Here is an 18,897-nt window from a genome sequence, read left to right as displayed (position 1 = left end):
TCTCACGTGTGTATCTGTCTGCCTCGGAAGAAAGCGAATATCAGACATACCGGTAAACAATAGAGAACATAAGGACAAACAGACTAGATGTCAAAGACATTAAAATAGCACATCAAGCCTTCTGAAGTTAATCAGATTTCAATAAAATTGAGGGAAAAGTTATAATATTCAAGTCTATTTGATGTAATCTAAAAATAATTGAAAACAGAATATATGCTTGTACCAGTGTGACCATAATAACAAGGGAATCATCATCTATTAGATGGTGAACATTCTTTGATTATATTTAAATGTAGTAATTTATCTCATGCCTTTGTCGTTACATCGTACATGACGATCATTGTCGTGTCATGCAGCACTTCATCATAGCTCCTGACCTTGCATAAATGATAGACCTACTGAAATACATCAACCTTCGTACATCAGCCTTCATCATTAATGAAGGCTTCTGAAGCACCTGAACTCAATAGTATTACCTTGAAGTAACGAAGTGGTACCTGTTTCTGGTAATACATCTCATCTTCATTCTTATCTCGTTTTCTCGACCTCTACCGCCTGAAGTCAATTCACTATCTGAAGATGAGTTTACATTATTTATTCACACATTTCAATGTTTTTTACCCTTCTCTTAACTATTCCCCCTACTCTACAAATTCATCATTTATGATTCCTTCACAGGTCGAATAGTTACACTTCTTTAAATACCTATCTTATCAAAATACTGTAAAACTAGAAAACATTGTGATTTTAGAGTCTTCAGCAAGTTCTCAAAGACTAATTTTTACTATTTACCCAACTCTTACATTATGTTTATGTACAAGAAGGCATTTTAGTCACTCCTTATTTTTGTAATTTTGTTTTAGCGAAATAAGTGATAATAAGTCTTTAGCGAAAATTTCCAGTTATATCACGAACAATTCCAGGTTTACAGTACACAAGTATGTGAAGTAGTGCTCATCGTTTTATTTTGTACAAAACTGATCATTCTTATTGTGATATAACTTACATGGTCAGGGACCTTATTAGATGCCCAAATCAAATAAACTTTTATATACAAAATCCCTCAATAAAACAATCCTTCTATGTTGCTATACACTTCATTTTATCCTTTTTTCCTAGTTATACCCTGTATATATTCATTAAATTTCCAGTTTTGTAAATTGATTGTTAGACAAAGTTCACACCAAGCTTTCCTGTACAGAGATGACAACTGTTAGAAATGCCTCATAAATAATAATACTACATCATACACATAACAGTATTTACAGAATTTTGATCACAGTTTTTATCATTATTATTATCTTTGCGTATTATTTTATAATCTATATGTACATAAGAAATAGCATACCCCGGGAGAAAAAAGTATAAGTTACGGTCTATGTCACAGTATGCATTCAAAATTCATCACGGTTCGTTTTTTTATGACAGTACATACGGCGAGGCTGTCTCCTTACCTTACTGGGGCAGGTCAATATTTGCATGAAGAGACAAAATGTCAAGACAAATGAGCATGTACTAGAAACCTAGATTATATTTTCAGGTACTAGAAATTTTTACAATTTTACAGTCTTCAATTAGTTTCCAAAACACTAATTTTTATGATTTATCAAGTCTGACAGTTCAGTATGCGTGTAAGAAAACATTTTAAGGTATTTTCAAGCTTTATTTTCTTATAAAAAATGAGAAATTAGCCATAAGTGGAAATTTCCCAGTTTATTACAGAATATAATTTATAAATATTATACCATACACAACTCAAGTTATTTTCTTTGAACAGAAAATATGGAATATATATCCTGGTCATTCGTGTCATGATAACCCGTGTCTACATCACTGATTCAGCAGTCATTGAAATATGTATCAAGATGCTTCAAAGAGCCATTATTTCTCCTGATTTCGCATAAATTATGTTTGAGGAGGTATATTATATTATTGCCCATTTAATTCTAAAAATATAACAGCACTGACTTATTTTCACGTACTCCTATAGTAACATATACGTAGCACATGGAATAGAAGTCATCACGTTGACCACAAATCAAGTTGCAATGACATCATTTATATGATGTGGGTAGGTGGTAAAATTTGATTTCAAATACTAAGAATTTCATACTGTGCACAAGACAGTTCTTATCATAACCAAGGAATGGATAAAATATAGTTCTAAGACTATCACACGAGTCAGGATACACTGCTCAAATGTTTGTTTAAAGACAGGTGTTTCTTCTGTACATTTCCCATGCTTCACATCTGACAGGTAATAGATAACAAACAACCAGTCCAAATACAATTTTCTAAAAGTAACAACTAACCACACACAAAATTTAGGTTGAACCAGTAATAATACACTCAACTGTGGTTATTGTAAATACATAGTAACTAAAATTTGATTTTCTTCGACAAGTACACGTACACTAACATGACTACCTGGGAATCTGAAACTTCCCACTTTTTGTAAATATTAGATACATGTATGTCTATATTGAGGAGCAGCTTTACTGTAATGTAAATGTCTCTCCAAAGTATCAGACAGTAATGGGCAAACATTCGACTTTGTCACCAGAGGGCCTAATTTACAGTAAAGGTCTATTAGTCAGTTCAAACTCTAAGGTACAATAATGGGCAGACATGTTCACTTTGTCACTACTTGACTTCATCACTAAAGGGCCTAATTTACTATAAAGGTCTATTAAAATAATAATTTCAAACTCTACGATATCACTTACGGGGAGACGTTACTTTGGAATTACTTGACTTTGTCACCAGAGGGCATAATTTACAGTAAAGGTCTATTAATCAGTTCAAACTCTTAAGGTACAATAATGGGCAGACATGTGACTTTTTCACTACTTGACTTCATCACTAAAGGGCCTAATTTACTATAAAGGTCTATTAAAATAATAATTTCAAACTCTACGATATCACTTATGGGGAGACGTTACTTTTGGAATTACTTGACTTTGTCACGAGAGGGCCCAATTTACTGTAAAGCTCTATTAATAAGTTCAAACTCTAAGGTATCAATAATAGGTATATATGTTTTCATGTTTATGCAACAATTGACAAAAATGAGGAGAAAATCGGTACAAGAAAACAGATCAAACCAAGATATATATGGCGTAAAATATGGTCAAGTTTTCTATTACATGTACATTCAACATGTACCTCTGACATTTATGGGTCTACAAGTTGTGTAATTAATCACACTTTTTATCTCGCTAGCTTCTACTTCTCTGTACCAACTCACATTACAAAAAGTCAAAGTCGTAAATTTGCCACTTTTAAAAGCATTCTGTAAATTAGTTGATCTAGTTGATGTATTCCCAGGCTTTTTTAAAACATAAATTGATGATGTTTATGTAGGCTTTTGTAATCATTAATTCATTATATTTGGATGACATTTGGTTTATTGTGTTTACCTACTGAGACCATACATCAGGTCTGTCAGCATCTAACAAGATGTACTTCATGAATAAATCAAGTGCAGATCTGTTATTTTCTTCAAGGCTATTAAAAATGTCAGTGTAATTTAGGATACTCTTGTTTTGTGATCATACAAGATAAACATCTCAATCAATAAATTATTAAGTTATGATGCACCATAAATTATCTTAGCAATATGTCTTCTATACCCACAATTCATTGCAGGATGATAGGTTCCTTACAGAACTTGCAGGCCTGCATTTAGCCTTTATTAAAGGCTTAAGATATGAGCCTTTAAACTGCCATGGAGCCCCATAGTATGGAACTTTGCAGTATAAAATATATAAGCTTTATTGCAATTACATTATCTTAGGACTATGTCTTTTATACCCACAATACATTGCAGGATGATGGGTTCTCTGATGGAACTTGCAGGCCTGCAGTTAACAGTTCTAATTAGTATGTACAGGCTCTTAGATAACACAAAGACAAAGAAACTTATTCAGGTCAGATAGCAGTATATAGGGGGCATTAACAGTTATTAAGCAGTTCATTAGCCTTCATTTAGCCACAGAGCGAAAAATTTAAACGAGCCTAAATAGCACACTGTTAACAACAGCCAAGACGTTGTCTTCTTGTTACAAACCAAAAAACAACTATAAAACATTTGCTTTCAGATTTTGAACTTATTATTAAAACAGTTCCATATTTTTCTTTCCTCATTTCCCTATTGTGGGATTTTGTGATGTCATCAAGAATAATGAAATATATGATAAGAAATTTTATGTGTGGTGGATGGCAATTTTGTAGGAGAACATTGATTTCTAAGATTTAAAGTGTGTGTCAGACAAAGTTGTATCTTGTCTGAAGAGTTTGCAATTCAAAAAGTAGTAATTGTACAGTTCTCATCAACGCATTACGTACTAATGATGACATTTAGAAAGTGAGGCCGGCTAGAAGTAGATGTAGAAATGTAGGTAGAAAACAGGCTTGCAGGAAAACCCATGATTTGAGTGTCGTACAGTAGGCAGAGGTGTCACTACTCATACTCTTACGTACAACAGCCTTGCAGAGAAACTGCTGATTTGAGTGACCTTAAGTGAGCAGAGGTGTTGTAGGTATACCTCAAGGTGTCATACACATACTTAGTGGTGCCATGTCTGATATGCTAGTAATTGAAAATGTAGTTATCTATCATATTAAAGTGTGTGGTAAGGTGATGACACCGAGAATTAGAACATCATTAATGAGATTTGGAGAAAATCGTACATCACAAGTATAAACAATGTTTTTTGCTAAGGGCAGTAAGTAGTTAAAATCTACCAAGGCTACATGTCATTTTACCTGGGTTCCCAAACAAAATTGTCATATACTCTATGGGGGAAACACTGCCATTTTTACCCCTTTCTCCCTTTCTGTTACTGGGGTTCCTCAAACTTAGCAAAAACACGGATAAAGAGTAGGTGAATCCTAGATATTTTCATGACTAGAAAATTTTGCAAGTTTATAGTCTACAATTAAGTTCCGAGAGACTAATTTTTATGGATTACTGAGCACAGTGCATTGTTTACATACGAGGAGAAATTTATAGTTACAAGTAATTTTCAGGTTTTTGAGAAAACTGAACACAAAAACAAGTGTGGGTAGGCAATACTCTTGTTCAATAAATCTAGATATTTCAGAGCTAGAAACTTTTGCATTTTTATGGACTGCAAGTTCTCAAAGACTAATTTTCATGAATTATAGGACCTGGCAAATTGACAAGAACAGTTTTCCATCAAACTAATGTACAAATTTAAGTTGAATTTTTATAATCTAAAACTAATTTCCAAAGACAATTTTTTAATGAATTACTGAACCTGGTGCAATTTTATAGTCTTTATCAAGGTTTCTAACCTTATAAAAACAGGATAAAAGTTATTCAATGGTCCCTCTAGTCATAGGTATGGCGAGAGATATACTTATTGGCACACATGATGGGTTGGTAACAATAGTTATATAAAGTACCTTGGTGTACAGGCTGTTTTTAGTCAGGTACTGTGCTGAAAATTCCCTTGATGGACAGTTTTTAGTCATCCTTTCAAAATTAGAATATTGTAGCTCCACTGAGATGACCTCATATGATGACAAAAATAGCAAAAAGGAGACATGCATGAACAGATCTTTCAGTTTCAATACCTCCTACAAACCCAGCCCAGCAAATCAAATGGAATCAGTATCCTGCCCGGTAAATACTATATATTGTAATTTACTGACTATCAATTCAACCTGGCTATACTATCATTACTAATAAATACAGCCTCATCAAAATTAATTTGAATGATGAAGCCATCGCTAAGGTCACAAAGTTTAATGGTTGGCCATCATAGATCATGTCAGTGGAGTAACTAAATAACTATATATGCAACACGGCATGAATAATTAAGTTGACAGTGAATCATCTGTACAAGTAATGTGTGCCAAGACCATGAAGAAAATACCAATTAGATGAAACAGGAAGTAAGACCACTTCACTTGTCATTGCCATGTCTTTGATTCAAAATTCTCAATGTCAACTGTCAACAACACATTTCAATTTGCCCCCAAGAAAAGTTAGTCATCGCAATTTTTCAAAGTTTTTCACTGCCGACCCTAAACTTTTTTTTACATATTCAAAAAAATAATAAAATCATGAAAATTGTGAAGTCTCGAGAGAAATAGTGGACACGGAAACTTACATCAATTTATAAAGCCAATCTGTAATGACTGCACATCTGATGGGAAGAAACCAATAATACAGCGACCATATGGAAAACAACAGAAAACATAACTACCTGAACTAGACATAAAATGAAATAATAAAATGAAATAAAAAATCTACTACCTACTCCACCTATTCTAAAATTGAGTGTAATTGGAACGACACAATTTTTTTGAAGCCTAAATATACTTCTCTTTTTCTTGTACATCTAAATTTTCTTCTCCGTCTTGGCCATAGCTTCAATTCAAAACTATTAATGTCAACTGTCAAAAACACATTTTGTTTACTCCAAAAAAATTAAGTCATTGCGATTTCAAAGATTAAGTCACTGTACATAATAAATAAACTTTTTTCATAAACCGTACTCAAAATTCTGTCAACAACACATTTTCATTTATTCCAAGATCATTTATCATGACTTCAAAAGACAAAGTGATTGTACCTGATCAAGTTAATATTTGTTTTTACTTATTACCCTTTTTTTGGCAATACTGAATTTTTTCAATGATACCTGTCGACGACACATTTATTTGTGTCATGATAAGTTTTAACTTCAAAAGATAGTCATTGTACCTGATGGCATTACTTTGTTTGATATTTCCTTGTTTTTCTTGTTAAATTATAAATTTTCACTTTTACAAGTATTCAAATTCTAAATACCAACTGTAGACAACATATGCTCCAAAATCATGACTTTAAAAGATAAGTCGTGACTTCAAAACATAAAGTTATTGTATCTGATGTACTTGCTTCTTATTTTATCACTTTATTTACTATTTTTTACTAATTTCTAATTTTGTTCTGTAAAGGTATTCAAAATTCTCAATGTCACCATGGCAACATCTTCTTTACGCCAGACAAGTCATCATGATTTTGAAAGATAACATTCTGTTAGGTGTGAATTCAATTATTTTAGCTCTTTATTTACTTGTTTTCTTTATCAATTCCGATTTCATTTTTTCAATCAATTCTAGTTTTACTTATATTTGCCTTTTTTTAATGATCAAATACATATTTTTTATTTTCTCTTTTGCCCAATCAATTGTAACTTTGGTAAAAGTGTTCAAAATTCTCAATGCCAACTGTCAATAACATTTTGTTTTCTCTTCTGACACACATCATCATGGTTCTAAAAATGAAGCATTTGTACCAATACCAAAAATGAAAATTCATTTTTTCATTAGTTTTTTTTTTTTCATTATTTATCTATTTTTTTAGTACCCCCTGGCAACATACATCTCTAATGTTCATCACTATTGTGAGTGTACTATTAAAATAGTCCACCAAGTTTGTGCTTTGTAACTATATAATGGATTATTTCTCACAAATTTTGCATCTTGATCAAACCTAAAAACTGCGACTATATATTAACCTACACTTCTGTTGCACCAGCAGTTGGCAGTGCATAATTCTGTGTGAATATCTGTAAATTTCCTAATAGAAATGTTTCATTCTGTCAAAATCAAAGTTAAAACTATAAAATTTTACACAAGGTTATGTCTTTCTCAGAACAATAGTGCAAACAAGTTGTGGAATGTACAGGTTACCTAACCTAATATATGCCATGAATATTCATGAGCACAAATAACCCAATATGGTCATGAATATTCATGAGTACCAATATTCAATGACTATCAGCATCCATTTTTCGTTAAGGACAGCAAGTAGGTAAAATCAACATCACTGAATTCTAAAAGCATTTAACATGTATAAAAGATTTCCTCTAAAAATCCTCTAAAATTATAATTTAGAAATAAATCAGAATAAATTATGATTTGGAAATAAACCACAAAATAAATTATGATTTAAAAATAAATCATATCATATAATAATCATATAATGACTCGTCAATGACTCATAGTGACAAGGCCCCTTAGGTCACTTGTATTTTCCTTGGCTGAATGAAGTACAATATTGGGAACAATATCTGCTAGTCAAATTTCCAGTATAGATTTGACCTATTGATGTTAGGTAGATACTACTTCACAAATATTAGCATACATGTTTATGCATGGAGCTGAGTCAGCAAAGAACGTCACTCTAATCTCCCACCTGACTACTCAAGCCTTGTAAGGTTAGTAACCTCACCCAAATCAAATAAACTGAAATCAAATGACAAATGGAGTTTAATTAACCAGAATGAAATGCAGATATGCTACACGACAGTTCAGCATTTGCACATTCCACTCTGCTGGGCAGTTTAGCTGAACAAAAAAAATTATCATATGAATTTAAACAATCGTTTCAAACATTTACAAGATCATTGTTATCAACGTTGCTTTGAAAACTTTGAAAATGGATCTTCAGTTTAATATTTACACAGAACAATAGTTTCTATTTTTGGCCAGTGGCCATCAAGGTACAGTTCTATTTAAATTTGCCAAAACAACTCAAAGACACCTCAAAGAAAGCTTGAAAATTAATTGAACCAGTAGTCAGTTTTGCTAAGTACACGAACAATGTTTTGAGAAGATAGTTGAAAAGCTACGGTCAAATATCGATATCAGATTTTAGTTGACTTGGGTTTTTTCACCATAGTCCAGCTGACTCCATCAAACCTAAGGGGACACACGTGATGCCACTCCATAATCGAGATAGAATAATTTCACATCATAATTGATATTACAATCCCCAAACTCCTACTTTCATTGATCAACTACCTATCATGAAATGGAATAGGTCAAGTTTCCAACAAAAATAATAGGAATGTACCAAATTACTCAAACTATGGGGGTGACATACACTTGATTAGTAGTTTTGCAGTTTTTCTACATCATTTACCATAATGCATCAGCATACATTTACAACAACTGACTAAATGTCCTCGTTATACAGACATGCATAACTGAGCACCTTACGATGTTGAATATTCATTAACCTTTACCTTCGAGGTACACAGAAAGACAATACTTCGGTGAGTTTGGAAGATAAACGATCACTTTTAAACAAAAATTTTGACAGTGAGTTTGGAAGATAAATGATCATTTTTAAACGAAAATTTTGAAATAATTATATAAACAACAACCATTTCTACATATTCCATCCAAAATAAAATTAAGAAGCCTCTAAAATTCAGGCAGACTATAAAATTGACCGATAAAAATTGGAGGGAAACTACACTGCCATGTTTATAGTCCTCTCCAACAGTAAAATCCTTTAGATAGCCCATACATTTTCCATGCAATATATATCTACAGTGAAGGGTCATAAGAAGACATAATCTATCAGCATTTCAATTAAACTTTGCCTCCAAAATCAACATTAAACGTATTTAAAACTATCAATTTAATTCTAAAGTAGGAACTATAAATTTTATTTCCTAATCTCTCATACTGTGCCTTCTTTCCAAAATTGAAACCCTAGAAAATCTCAGCCAAGAGTTCAGGAAATTAATATAGTCTCTTTCTTACTTTGGATTTGTGATTTGAAATCCTATAAAATTTCAGTCAAAAGGTCAGGAAATTATAGACTCTCTTTATTGCTATGGGTTTGCTTCAAAAAAATGAATCCTTATAATTTTTCAGTCAGATGTTCAGGAAATTGTCTTGTCTTTGAGTCTTTCTTGCTATGGTTTTGTTTTTAAAAAGTGACTAATTTACTGGACGATGTAAATTTGATTCCCGCTTCTTTTTAGTTACACTGTGTGTAAAATCCACTATACAACTGACATGTTTGATTATCTTAATTATCAGCCAAAGTTTTAAAATCAATTTACATATCTGGATGTTTCACCTGAATTTTATCCAAAATTAGGCTGAGCAGCATCAAAAAGTTACAGAAAAATTTAGAATTTTTGACAAAAATATTTTTGGAGGGAAATTGGTTGGCGAAGAAGTAGTTGATATACTATACTACTCAAGCACTGTGTCTGGACAGACCTTTGGTGTTTTAACTCTATAACACTTTGAACACAATTATAATTTACGATTAGTGCATACAGAAATATGAGTTTTGAGAAATATTTTTGGCAGAGGATATTGGTTAGTGAAAAAGTGATTTATTATACATTTGTATGCTGTACTACTTTAGCAGTGTGTCTGGAGAGACATTTAGTATTATGACAACATGTTTAATGATTTTATGATTTACGAGTTAGTTCAATTTTACTGAAAAAAATGATATTTTTTGACAAATGTTCTTTTTGGCGGGAAACTAGTTGGTAATGAAGCGGTTCGTACAAGGACACTTGTATGCTGTCCTATTCAAGCACTATGTCTGGCGAGACCTCAAGTGTTCTGACTCTACAACATTTTATACACAGTTATGATTTACAATTTAATTAGATCTTACTGATGAAAGGTCAATGTTCCTGAGTACGACAAGCAGACATCGAATAGTAGGTATTAAAACTTAATGAATTCAAATAACAGTACTTAAAGCAAGGTCTTATTTACCTCATCAAGTAGTGAACTGACAATGACAGCTTTTACATCCAACTGAACATGTAGTCAAGTTGAGACCGAGCAAATAAAAAGATCTTCACTGATTTCTCACATCTCTAGGGATTCATTCATTTTCAGAGTTGACGGAATGTAGACGATGTTTTATAATTGGCAGTGGAGTATAGAGAATAGAATTAAAGATGGGTATCACTTACTTTAACCGTTCTTCTTCAGACTGTCGTAACTTGAAGTCACGCTGGATAACCTCAAGAATCTGCTTACATTCCTCCTCACTGAGGTGACTGAGGTTTAGTTTACGTCCCATTTCTTCAAATCCAAGTTCAATCTCAAGATCACCTTCCAGATCTTTGTCCAAGTACCTAGTAACGGATAAAACATCCATGGATAAATTTTCCCTTTCGTAAACCATCACGATGCAGTGTTGTATGTACGCGTACACGTACGTATATTTCCCAGTGAAAGCAGAGAACGGTGATTATGAGATGAAAATCCGAAAACTGCTTGCTTGACAAAAGCAAGAAATGAATGGAACGGCTGAGGTTGTCAATGAACCAGCAGTGACTAAAGGCCTGTATGAGTCACCAATGACGAGCAAGTGTTTCATTTGATCAGCCTTATGAATAAGCTAATAGCATTCCGACATAGAATTAGGATGTAAAATGGGAGAACGGTTGAAGCATGTTGCTGACTACAAATGAAGATCATGACAGACTATATCTCATGAAACCACTGCTTAAGATGAATAAGCAATTTGATTTCATTTTCTCAAATACATCACTCAAAATCACCGTCACTCCAGTTCATTCGTCCATGCTTCCACTAAAGGAAGAATTTTATTGGTTTTTAGGATATTTCTTTTATTCTGACAAATCTGATAATTTAGTCATAACGTCCATCACCAATTTAAACAGACATTGGTTCAATATACACAGACAGATAGGTTATATTACATGGCTATTTTGGTTGTCAACTTATGAAGCATAGTAAACAATGTATTGCACTAAATGTCCTATTTACAACTGTTTTTGTAAAAAAAACGCCGCCGTTTTGTGTATACAATTTTTTTTACATAAAAAACACTGATTTATATTACGGTTAAAAGTGGAAAAGAGGTGTTTTTGTATCACGTAAGTATTTTTTTGTAAACTGTATAACTTCAAAATAAAGATGCTAACTTTGTAATCAAATGTCTTCATATTTTGTAAGTAGTATTACTTCATTTTCACATAATCTGTTAAAAATATTGTATTCTACAAATATGTATAGGAATTAAGTTTATCAAAAAAAATTATCGTACAAAGTGCAAATAGCCATTTCTTGGGTAAAACATACACTTGAAGCTATTTTCGTAGTAATATCGTAAATTACATTGTCTAGGTATAAATGTATATGAAGGACCATCATTACAAAATTTGTATTTTACAATTTCATTTTCTTTCTTACCATCCCTTACATTTCTTCACTCTTTTACTGTCAAAATGTTCTGATAACTTCATAAATTTTCCTGACTATAATTTTTTTATAATTTTATAATCTCATAGTCAGCAAACCCATTTTTTCATCAATGTACATGTACACCGTGTATTTTTATTAATTAGATATTTTTCTTCATTCACCCAAGGAAAATACAAATGAGTTTACTAAGACACTTTGTTAAAAGTCGAAAAACAAATAAATGACAAATCTGAAGAAAATATTCGAGAATAATATAATTACTCTGGTATACATCAAACATAATTTGTGAAAAACCGGGGAAAATAATGACGATTCTCAGAACCTGCAAGAGCATTTGACCTTATGCAAGAAGGTCAAAATAGAACAAGAAGGTCGACTTTATTCTCATGCGCGCCTACAGTAATGCATGTCAAGCGCATGCAGTGGATGTTTTGGTGTCGACCAAGAAATTGAATGTGCATTATTTTTATAATGCACCTAGGCAGTAATATTCTATTTCAGGTACCGAGAATTTGGAACGTTTTGACTTACATTTCAAGCACCACAGAACATAGAAACATAGACACAAGATTTTGTGATCTAGAACAACCTGGGTATAAAACCCATATTTTTGTATAAATGTGTACAACCTGTTTTGTGGTATAGAGCCTCGTGACAGCTAATACATGTGTATACATATGCAACAAAAGGTTGAGATACGCGTATATACTAAGTCATGAATTTGACATTGAGTTGTGATATCCCAAATTTCTTTATGCGTCCTTGTTTCTGTTATTTTTATCAACTTGAGAGCTGATTCTGAATATGAGACTACACAATGTTAAAAAATTTTCAAAAAGAATAAAAATATTTGACAGGTTTAATTTGGCAGACTGCACTTGACAAAAAGTAATGAAGGCTATTAAAATGAAATATTTCTAAACTGTGTTTTCTGACATCCTCTGAAATTAAAAACCATTTTCCATTCTCATGTAGCAACTATGATTAGTTGCTAACACAAAACTGACATTTCTGAAGGAAAAAAAATTGCAAAATCCATTTCTGTAAGTACAGTGTACCCGCTTACGCTATGACGTGGTGATGTTTTTGTAAGGTTGGCGACTAGAATAAATCTACCTGCGAGGTCCCCAGTAATGCTAACCGATGTCCCAATCACTATATACTTTAGATGTAGCTTTAACCTTTGTAAAGTGACTACCTTGGTTATTTTCTGCAGTAAAAATTGGAAAAGGGGCAAACTAATAGACTACTTTTTTGAAAAATGGACACTGCCAAAATGCCATATATTCAAATTTTGTAAAAACTAATGGTCATGGCGTGCCATACCAACTTTGAAAATTACAAAAATTCATATATTTCACTTTATATTTGAGTAATGTTGACAAATGAGATATCATTTTATTTCAAATAGCATGTACCTTCTAACTAAATAGAAAAACATTACTTTTAACCACTTTGCAAAAATCAATTCAGATACCTACTCTCAGTTTTGGGTGTTTTTTTGTTAAGGCAGTAAAATGTACTCAAGTTCTCCAGATAAGATAGTGGAGCTTGCCACCAAAACTATGGTACAAAGCATATAAACCTCTGTAAGGTTTACCAGATTTCCCCTATTAGGTTGCAAAACCTTTCAAAGCAAAAACACTATGTTTTGGGTGGTTTTTCTGTTAAGGGTAGTAAAATGTACTCAAGCTCTCCAGGTAAGATAGTGGGGCTTGCCACCAAAACTATGGTACAAAGCATATAAACCTCTGTAAGGTTTACCAGATTTCCCTATTAGGTTGCCAAACCTTTCAAAGCAAAAACACTATGTTTTGGGTGTTTTTTTGTAAAGGGTAGTAAAATGTACTCAAGTTCTCCAGATAAGATAGTGGGGCTTGCCACCAAAACTATGGTACAAAGCATATAAACCTCTGTAAGGTTTACCAGATTTCCCTATTAGGTTGCCAAACCTTTCAAAGCAAAAACACTATGTGAGGCAGCCATTTTATGCACTCACGACCCACCCAATCTCAACATATAATACAACAAACATGTAACAACATGACAGGGCCATTACTCAGATAAGTGAACCAAAAAATACTTTTACTTTCCCATCCCACCTTATTTACTGAAAAGTATATATTCTTAATTATATCAACATTCCCTACCCTAAGCACCCACCTTATCTCAAGAACCCGCAACATCGTGAAGCTGTTGTTTTTTGAGTCCCAAACTGTAGATGTGAGATCTTTGTAGATGCAGCAGTGAGACAACCACCAACCCAAACGTATCTCTCAACTATTCACAAAGACACCTCAATATTCCGATTAATACAATGCCATTATCTTTGTATCAAAATGTTTTTGATGTAACATTAATTCATATTTAGATTAAGAGATTTAATTTTTCTATTGGGTTGGGTCAACTGATTACCATCAATGCATGCCTAAACAAGTTCTATGTGTGATTGTCAGGAAGTACACATTTATTAATATTCATACAAACTTAGTCAACTATTATTCACAATAGAAAAAGAATTTAACAATCAACTATAAAACTGCAAAAAAGTTTCAAATTATTTTACAAGGACATTGTGATTTGTTTTACTATGATTACAAAGACACAGAATCTATTCAAGTTCTCTTGTCATTATCAATACCAATATTTCCTGCCACCATTTGTCACCAGGGGTTGTTCATACTTACTTTAAAATCTACTGTCCCCTACTCATTGTACTTTGGTTCTCCAGGAGTGTTGTCCAAGAGGTATACATGCACATGTAACTGTGTAAAATCTACCTGAGTTCTCCAGTCATTTTATCAGACTTTCTATGTTCTCATGTTTGTATACAGAGTGGTAAACTACAGTATGTAAAATCTACCTGAGTTCTCCAGTCATTTTATCAGAGTTTCTACGTACTCATGTTTGTATAGAGAGTGGTAAAAGTATAGTATGTAAAATCTACCTGAGTTCTCCAGTCATTTTATCAGAGTTCCTATGTACCCATGTTTGTATACAGAGTGGTAAAGTACAGTATGTAAAATCTACCTGAGTTCTCCAGTCATTTTATCAGAGTTTCTACGTACTCATGTTTGTATACAGAGTGGTAAAGTACAGTATGTAAAAATCTACCTGAGTTCTCCAGTCATTTTATCAGAGTTCCTATGTACCCATGTTTGTATACAGAGTGGTAAAGTACAGTATGTAAAAATCTACCTGAGTTCCTCAGTCAGTTTAATTACTCAAAGTAGAAGTCCCTTTTACTCGCAACTAATTTTATATTTATATATTCATTTCATATCATCCAGAATCCTCAGCTGTCAAAATCATAATTGTCAGCTACTAAGACTTTTGACCTTTGACCTGAACACAGAGTCCATTCATGTGACATTTTGTGTTCACATCCTTTATGAAAATAAGCTGCTCGTCAATGGTCATTACGTCTGTCATATCACAGAGCTTGTCAAGATACAAAGTGCACACTATATACATTTGTAAAAATATTCCACTTTTTACTGATTACAAGTTACAAAGTACATAAATGACATCACACTAAGAGGCTTTCAAAGTCTTTTGAGACACTCAGATAAAATTATATGTTTCTCCACATATAAGCTATATTAAAATGATGAAAGTTTCGGTATTGTCGTAAGACCTTGCTTACTGTGTGTAGATATTGGTTCTAAGGTTACTTTTGACTAATTTTGTCTTAGTGACAATCTCAACTGATTTTCTTTCATAATTGTGTAAAAAACTAAAGAATTTTTTCATTTTACTTCACTTATGTTTTTACTTTACTTCACTTATTAAATTTGACCATCAGGTCAGTAAAACAAAATAATTATTAGTTCTTGTACCACGACCAAGAGTTTGAATTACTTACAAGTAGTGTTTTTGTCTGTGCACGTCAACATGCTATGTCAAACTATCGGTTTGCTGCCTGTTAATACCACTAGGTAAACAAATGGATACAGTTTGACAAAGCCTGTCGACACCTAAACAGGCGAAACGTTGCTCGTAAGTAACTAGAATCCTTGGCTGTGTATAAGAACTAGTTATTAAAAAATGTCAACATATTTTAATCATTTTATCAAAATTTCTGATTTGCACTACATTTGACGGTAATCCTAACACAACATAAATGAATGATATTATTGGTAACTCAGCGACTTCAAAACGAACTTGACCTTGATCCTGTGTATATTTTTTGTGATAATTATTTTTTTCAAATTTCTGATTTCCTAGCATTTCCCTTTTTCACTGCAACACAGTACATGTACACATGCATGAAGCCCGACAACTATCAATGACACACAAACCCCATGTTTGACCTTGAGCAGGTATAGATTACCACAAAAATGATGACACAAAAGTATTTGATAGAGCACATGATGATGTAGGCGCCGTAAAAAGAGCTACGAAAAGATAATGCTATTGTCTGGTTGGCATCAATGATAGATTACGGTACATTTATGTCAATCAAAGACATCCCAATATTGAAAACTTATCAATCTCACTCACTTTCAATCGGAAATTTGACAGAAAATTACAGAAGCATTGACATTTTGCTTCCTGATTATTCCATCACTAACACCTTGGATAAAATATGTCAAAATAGTTTTCGCAATCAATGTTGTCGGTAAATTGAACGAATCCCCAATAGACTTTTCTACTGAACAGTGCACTTAATCTACTGGCGCTATAATCTATGTAATATCAAAAGAAATGCATTATCATGTATGATAGACCTTTATGGAAAACAGCACACTCAATCTCCAGACAATGTAATTCAATATGATAGACCTTTATGGAAAACAGCACACTCAATCTCCAGACAATGTAATTCAATATGATAGACCTTTATGGAAAACAGCACACTCAATCTCCAGACTATGTAATTCAATATGATAGACCTGTATGGAAAACAGCACACTCAATCTCCAGACTATGTAATTCAATATGATAGACCTTTATGGAAAACAGCACACTCAATCTCCACACTATGTAATTCAATATGATAGACCTTTATGGAAAACAGCACACTCAATCTCCACACTATGTAATTCAATATGATAGACCTTTATGGAAAACAGCACACTCAATCTCCACACTATGTCATTCAATATGATAGACCTTTATGGAAAACAGCACACTCAATCTCCACACTATGTAATTCAATATGATAGACCTTTATGGAAAACGGCACACTCAATCTCCACACTATGTAATTCAATATGATAGACCTTTATGGAAAACAGCACACTCAATCTCCAGACTATGTAATTCAATATGATAGACCTTTATGGAAAACAGCACACTCAATCTCCACACTATGTAATTCAATATGATAGACCTTTATGGAAAACAGCACACTCAATCTCCAGACTAAGTAATTCAATATGATAGACCTGTATGGAAAACGGCACACAATCTCCACACTATGTAATTCAATATGAATGAGAAATGGGTATTTAGTTTCGATTGTTTCATGTCTAAAAAAATTCGACATGTTTTTCTACTTGAAGAAGTAATGTGAAACAACATCCCCAAAACTGCGTTTGTAACACAATAATTTTTAATATGAAAAAAATGTGTAAAACAATGTGTTGTTTAAAAAAGTGGTTTGTGAATCTTGGTATTAAATAGACTGATGTAATCGCTATGTAATGTCAAGTCTGTATATGTGTCTGTCACTTTCCCAAACATAACTAAATAGTTTGTATTACTGTGATTACTTGAATGTGTTTCCCAAGTTTGTTTACAAATCACTTCCAGTTATGTACAATCGGTAGATATAGCCTGTAGGTTGGGAGCACTGTTAAGCATAAAGGTCTATTGGAATTGCTTTCTTGTGATATGACAAACAATGATATATAGCCTGTATACATGTAGAACAGTTGGGTATGTTGTTCAGTTGAAAGGTCTATTGGTAGTATCCTCTTGTGATAGTACGATGACATAGCCTGTACACTGTGTGTGCTGTTCAGCAGAAAGTTCTATTAGTAGTGCTTTTTTTGTATTTCCACCATTTATACCACTTCACACAAAAACCATTATAAGAACACTCTTTCTGGCTTTCTGGTTGCATCTGTGGTGCACACACATTCTTTATTCATATTGATTCGAGAGATACTACCAAACCAGAGTGACTATAGAGTTTCAATTACGCAGCACAATGTTTTTACATCTCACACAACATGTTTTGTCACAAATTACATAAAACAAAATATAGACAATTTATATAGCATGCAAGCATATAAAATTATACACTTTTAGATGTATCTCACTGTGAACACACATCAACATCAGTCAAATACCACAAGGAAGATTCAAATACAAAACTGTGTATTTGCGTTCACAGCGAGATAAAATAACACTTCATATAAGTGCATGCTATCAGTACTTTGTTTGTGTAATTCATAACAAAAAAACTTTGTGAAATGTAAAAAAAAAACATACTACCTAGTTGAAACTCTATAGTCACTCTGGTTTGGTAGTACTACAGCCATTATTCTGATCATAGATTGATGTAATGACATACCACCTGGTTGAAACTCTATAGTCACTCTGGTTTGGTAGTACCACGATCATTATTCTGATCACAGATTGACGTACTGACTTCAATCTATACTTGATGACACTCATCATATTAATTACATTACTGCTTTTGTTGTTACAAAGATGAAACCGTTTACGTAACTCATTCAAACATGGAATTTTATCTACAAATGTTGAGTACTGCAATGTCAGTATAATCTTATGAAGTATGTAATCACATACCCATCTGAATAAAGGTATTTCTACCACCAAATAATTACATAATTACACACTGATATTTAACACTTGTCTGATTAATTGTAGGCATATTTGTTGTTCCAATAATCAGTACCTATT

At 32.8% G+C, this 18,897-nt stretch overlaps 1 protein-coding gene across 1 annotated transcript in view; it reads right to left on the bottom strand.

Moving 5' to 3' along the window:
• The window catches only part of LOC144450559 (uncharacterized), an 87,563-nt gene extending 76,588 nt beyond the window's left edge, over positions 1-10,975 (bottom strand). The window contains exon 1 of the mRNA XM_078141203.1: positions 10,761-10,975. Coding sequence (XP_077997329.1) covers positions 10,761-10,975 — 215 coding nt within the window. The remainder of the gene's footprint in view (positions 1-10,760) is intronic.
• Between the last annotated feature and the right edge of the window lie 7,922 nt (positions 10,976-18,897).

This window comes from Glandiceps talaboti, chromosome 20, assembly GCF_964340395.1.
Source record: "Glandiceps talaboti chromosome 20, keGlaTala1.1, whole genome shotgun sequence".
Classification (NCBI taxonomy): domain Eukaryota; kingdom Metazoa; phylum Hemichordata; class Enteropneusta; family Spengelidae; genus Glandiceps; species Glandiceps talaboti.
Note: the sequence above shows the minus strand (reverse complement) of the source record. Positions and strands in the feature narration are given on the sequence as shown.